General features: G+C 40.9%; 1 protein-coding gene across 1 annotated transcript; it reads left to right on the top strand.

Annotated features, from left to right (window-relative positions):
- Positions 1-1,015: 1,015 nt before the first annotated feature.
- Positions 1,016-2,123, top strand: LOC113746892 (trace amine-associated receptor 1-like). Its single transcript, XM_027284327.1, has one exon. The coding sequence runs from the start codon at positions 1,131-1,133 to the stop codon at positions 2,121-2,123; it is 993 nt and encodes a 330-aa protein (XP_027140128.1). The 5' UTR covers positions 1,016-1,130.
- Positions 2,124-6,166: the final 4,043 nt, after the last annotated feature.

Below are 6,166 nucleotides of genomic sequence, written 5' to 3'. Positions count from 1 at the left end.
CCTTCAACGTGTGCAGCAAGATGTTGGAGATCTTCTACCAGTCTGTTGTTGCCAGTGCAATCTTCTTTGCTGTTGTTTGTTGGGGCAGCATCATCAGAGCCAGCGACACCAACAGACTTGAGAAGATCATCAAGAAGGCTGGCTCTGTTCTTGGACTGAGACTGGAGTCTCTCGAGACTGTGGTGGAGAGGAGGACGCTGAACAAACTGTTATCCATCATGGACAATGAACAGCATCCTCTCCACCACACAGTGGACAACAGCGGAGCAGCTTCTCCCACAGGCTGCTACAGCTATTTATCTATTTCCCTCCAGCTATGTCGTTACCCATGATGAAGCTCATACCTTAAATACGAAATGAGGGAAGGACAGCCACAGAATAAATACACATAACCAACTTTGAGTGCACATGGACTCGATGTAGAGGAGCTGGTACAAAACTCATCCAGATGCCCCTGACTACGGTGCTCACATCACAAGCCGACTCCTTACACAGGGACAAAGCACTATCCAGGATGAACGACAGGGAACCACCCATACCTCTTAATATTGTGACTGGAACCTGATCCTCAACTCTCCCCGTCAGAGACACAAACCCTTTGGAAAAATAACAAGAGTGCCGATGGAAAAGGTGGAAACTAGCTGGACACCCACCTACCTGAATTGAGGAAACTGTTACAACTTAGCAAAAGACCAGGCAACCAGGCAACAGGCCCACTCACCCAAAACCAGTGGGATTCCGGACGAGCCACCAATTATGTTACCAGGCAAGAAAACACACAAAGAGAGTGCAACCGAACACACGCCCCCTGGGCCGTAACAATGTTGTTACTTAAAAATGGTATATGGATAGGAGATTAAACTCATGCATGAAAGAAGTTGTATAATTACTCATCATATTGAGCTACGTTTAAAAGCCACTCCCTTGACTATGATATGCTAATGAGCCCAGAACAATAAGAGTAGAATATACAGCTCAGTGGCACAGAGACTGTGCAGGACTCCCATCAGTAAAGATGCACAGAAATAGGTATGATATGAAACATACAGAGCAAAATTAACTGATAATCTCTCTCATGATTTAAAGCATGTTATTGCAAATGTTATCTCACTGTTAATGATCTTTTATGCATGGAACCTAACTTCTTTGTCAACAGATCTGATGATGTTTTTGAGGACAAACATTTCTGCAATCAATCAACAAATGTATCTGGCATGAGCACCTTCACCACCACCACATATTTATTATGTGTTTCTGTTGGCTGTTTATCAGTTCTTATAATGTTTGGAAACCTTCTTGTAATAATCTCCATCATTTACTTCAAACAGCTCCACACTCCTACAAACTACCTCATTCAGTCTCTTGCTGTAGCTGACCTGCTTGTTGGCCTTTTAGTTTTGCCTTTTAGCACCATACTGGCTGTAAGTTCATGTTGGGATCTTGAATATTTACTCTGTGAGGTACGAACCACATTTGATATCTTTCTGTGCACATCCTCTATTTTGAACTTGTGCTTTATTTCTGTTGACAGATATTATGCTGTGTGTCAGCCTCTGAGGTACAGAGCTAAAATAAATGTCCATGTTGTTGTGATCATGATCCTGGTGAGTTGGACTGTTCCTGCTCTGAATGGAATCACAATCACAGTTTTGGGAGTAAACCAAGGACAATCTAACAGAAAATGTGTTTTACTTCAGAATCTGAATTCAGCAAGTACAGGACCTGTCCTTTCATTTTACCTTCCAGCTATCATAATGTTAACTATCTATTTAAATATTTTAATGGTGGCACAGAGACAGGCACGCAGCATCCAGAAGACAACCTGTCAGAGAAAAAAGTCTGAAAGTAAGATGGAGAGAAAGGCTACCAAAACTTTGGCTATTGTAATGGGAGTTTTTCTCACCTGTTGGACTCCTTTCTTTCTTTGTAGGACCTTTAACCCTATAAGTAATTTTACAATACCAGTTACTCTAATGGCAGCATTTAAGTGGTTTGGATGGTCAAATTCAATGCTCAATCCATTTATCTATGCCTTCTTTTACAGCTGGTTTCGATCAGCTTTCAGAATGATCCTTTCTGGGAAACTATTTCAAGGTGATTTTACAAACTCCAAGCTCAATTGACTCATTATGCTGAAATGCCATAAATCCATCAGTAGTTTGGCAATGAAAATGTACATCTGTTTCACTTCATGTTTTGTCGCTTTACTATGCATATCTGTACTGTACAACTGTACAGTAAACAGTGTCTTTTGTGTATTTACATTTTCTAATAATAAATACATTAACATCCTTAATGATACAAGTACTTTTTGTGAAGGTGAGAAAAGAGAGAGAAAATGTCTGCTTTTATTGACCAATTCATGCAACCCCTGAACCACATATTACCAAAAATACAATATCATTGATCTTTCCTGCTAATGGAGGAATTGAGTTTTACAATATAGTCACAAGCTGAGAGAACTTAGCCTTTTAGCACCATAAGTTCATCTTGGGATCATGAAGATTTACTCTGTAAGTTACAAACCACCTTTGATATCCTTGCGCACATCTTCTATTTTGAACTTGTGCTCTATTTCTGAAGACAGATATTATGCTATGTGTCAGCCTCTGCGGTACAGAGCTAAAATAAATGTCTGTGTTGTTGTGATCAATATCCTGATGAGCTGGATTGTTCCTACACTAAATGGAATTAACCGACAATTATTGGAGTAAATCAAGGACAATCTAACAAGTGTGTCTTTTATTACATACTAAGTCTTGGAATTATTGCATTTCTTTTCGGATTTTATCGAGTACATCATGTTGCTGGATGTACTCGTGTTAACCATCTATTTAAAGATTCTGACGGTGGCACGTACTCGTGTTAACCATCTATTTAAAGATTCTGACGGTGGCACAGAGTCTGAAGATGGAGAGAAAGGCCACCAAAACTTGGGCTAGTTCTGCTGTTGGATTCCTTTCTTTCTTTGTATGACATTTAACCCTTTGAGTGATTACACAATACCAATTGCTGTGATTGCAGCACTTAAGTGGCTTGGATGGTCAAATCCAATGCTCAGTCCATTCATCTATTACTTCTTTTACAGCTAGTTTCGATCAGCTTTCAGAATTATCATTTCAGGGCAAATATTTCAAGGTGATTTTACAAATTCTAAACTCCTTTGACTCGTTATTTTAAGTGCTGAAATGTCAGTAAAGGCAGTAGTAGTTATATAACTCCTCATTTTATTTTTCATTGTGTATCTGTATGTTGTACGGTGTTCAGATAGCAGTACATAACAAGCACTGCAGAGTACATCTGTGAATGTTTGTCTTTGCGAATAAAGCTTTAGCAATTAGTATTAATAAAAATGTAAAAAAAAAAAGACTTTATTTATATAGCACCTTTAAAAGTTTTACAGTACAAAGTGCTTTACAGTGCAGAAGGCCACACAGTGTAAGAACCTGTGACACTGCATGTTGACAGATTCAAAGATAATAAAAGACATGATAAAAGGCCAATCAATAAAGAGAAGATTAATAGAAGAAAATATAAAAAATAAAAAATAAAAATAAAATGTGATAAACAGACGACATCATAAAAGGGCAAGTCTGTAAAATGATGATTTAAAAGAATTCACTGATTCAGCAAGCCTTATCTCCCCGGGCAGTTCATTCCAGAGTTGAGGGGCCCTGATCAAAAAGGCACGATCACCTCTGGTTTTTAGCCTTTAGCCACAACCAGAAGTGAGACGCCTGAGGATCTAAGGCTACGAGCTGGCTCACAGGGGGTTAGCATGCTAGCAATATATTTAGGTGCAAGACCCCTACGGTCTTTAGATGTGATCAGTAAAATCCTTATATCAATCCTAAAACGCACAGGAAGAATTGGTGAGATGTGATGTTGTTTGTCAATACTGGTTAGAAGCCTAGCTGCTGTGTTCTGAACAAGTTGAAGGCATGAAAGTGATTTTTTGGGAAATGATCATCACTTACACTCATTTTTATTAAGCACCTTCATCACATTGTTTTGGCTGAAGATGGCTATGGAATTAGGAAATACCTGTAGATAAAAGATTTGTTATACTAAACATCATCAAATAAAGTAGGGCAAATATAAAATACTGAATGTGATCTTTTAATTTACAGCGAGAAGATTAAGCAGAGAAAATGTCCTGTGTATCTTGTGTTTTGTGGCAGGAGATAAACATGGGCATTTACTGTGTCTACAGTGCACTTTGTGTAACTTAAAACAGTGACTCGTGAGTGCAGACTCAGCTTGCCTTTGTGAGCACAGTTTAGCAGTGTTAAAATCATGAATAGACAAGAGCGAAAAGAGACATGAGACCTGTAGACAAGATGGCTGCTTAGTCTGATTGGTCCTGAACTTTTAGTTATTATCCATCTCTCATGCATTCTGAACCTCTGTAAGTCCCTGGTACATGATGGCTTTAGGTTTGAGTAGCTAAACCAGTTACGACCCTGTGAAAGACGATGAGAAGCTTGTGTTACTTAAGCTATCCCTATCATGCATGCTAGCTTCCACGATGAAAGAGCAGAAAACCTTCATTGAGATGCAGTTTGCAAATTTTGAAGACCTGCTGGACACCATAAATACAGAGGTAATGAAAAACACAAACAACATAAAGAAACTGAAAGTGGACCATAAAGAGCTTTCCACTCAGCTGACAAAAACGGAGCAGTTTTCCCAAACGACATGTTATAAACTTGAAGCAAGTATCGCAGAGCTAGAGAACAGGTCCCATAAGGACAATATTCGCATTATTAACCTGCAAAAAAAACGTTGAGGGTGGCAATGCAGTGCACCTTGTTTTAACCTCCCCCCCCCAAATGGTTCCCTCCCTATCTTACCAGAGAGAAGATGGAGATGATGAGGGTGCATTGTATAGGACTAGAGTGCAGTGCCACAAGTTGAAAAATGGATAAGAGTAGTAGAATATTTTACTGGGCAACTGCTGTTACTTACTCATGTATAAAATGACTTGTGATAAAGCTAAAAAATTAGGTTAGTTAAAAGGTAAATGTTACTACATTGTTACTAGCTACATTGTTAAAAGTGAAAGGCACGGTGAAGGGAGGGTAAAGTGGTGTGACGTCCTGCTGCTACCCGCACTCTTCCCCCTTGCATGGTCACTACGCTCACCTGTGAGATTGAGGAGAGAGTGAGGTCCGCCATGGAGGATCAGCCCAGTCCCAGCAACGTTCCCCCCGATCGCCTGTTTGTTCCCCCGGGTCTGCGGTCTGACGTCCTCCAAGCTTTCTTGTCATCTGGGAATCCAGAGAACCAGAGATGTGGTCCAGCAACATTTTTGTTGGGCCACTCTCAACGAGGACATCCAGCTTGTTTCCTGCAGCCCCTCCCTGTTCCTCATTGTCCTTGTCTCACATCTCCCTGGACTTTGTCACTGGCCTCCGTCCTTTCGAGCGTAATACGGCCATCCTGACTATAGTGGACTGATTTAGTAAGCTGGCTCATTTTGTGCCCTTACCCAAGCGTCCCTCGGGCCAAAGAGACAACCCAACTGGTCCTGCTTCACGTCACCGCCAGTCTGTCCTCCGGGTTTCACCCCCAGTCTAATGGTCAGACCAAGCGTATGAACCAGGAGATGGAGACAGTCCTCTGCTGCTTGGTTTCCCAAAATCCCTTGTCCTGGGCCAAGCAACTCCTGTGTAGAATATGCTCACAACACCTTGACCAGCTTTGCCATGGTCCTGTCCCCATTCCAGTACGCCTATGGGTTCCAGCCTCTTGACTGCCTCTGACTAACCTGCCCTGTCATTCTCCGGATAAACTCTTTAGCTTTCTGTCTCCGACCACGAACTCTGTCTTAACCCTTCCTGGTGTTTGCCTGCCCACCAGAGGAAGGCTCTAACATGTTGAACAAAGTTATTAAAATAACTTCTGGACGTAAAGGCACCACGGTAGTAGGAGCAATCTAAATCTCATAATGTGTTGGACACGGGAAGTTGGACATTCAAAGCAACACAAAGCATAATGCAATCCTCTCTCTCTCTCTCTCTCTCTCTCTCTCTCTCTCGTGCGCGCACACACACAAACTCAAACTGTTTCAACTCAAACTGAGCTTTTTATTTTTAAAAAAATATATGATTTTACTATACACGTTCAATAGCAAAGTTCACTACCACATTTGGACAATGAACAG

The sequence above is a fragment of the Larimichthys crocea genome, chromosome XI (assembly GCF_000972845.2).
Source record: "Larimichthys crocea isolate SSNF chromosome XI, L_crocea_2.0, whole genome shotgun sequence".
Classification (NCBI taxonomy): Eukaryota; Metazoa; Chordata; class Actinopteri; family Sciaenidae; genus Larimichthys; species Larimichthys crocea.
Note: the sequence above shows the minus strand (reverse complement) of the source record. Positions and strands in the feature narration are given on the sequence as shown.

Bases quoted from the DNA above. Each gene is read 5' to 3' on its own strand.
- LOC113746892 (XM_027284327.1), top strand. From the start codon at position 1,131: ATGGAACCTAACTTCTTTGTCAACAGATCTGATGATGTTTTTGAGGAC.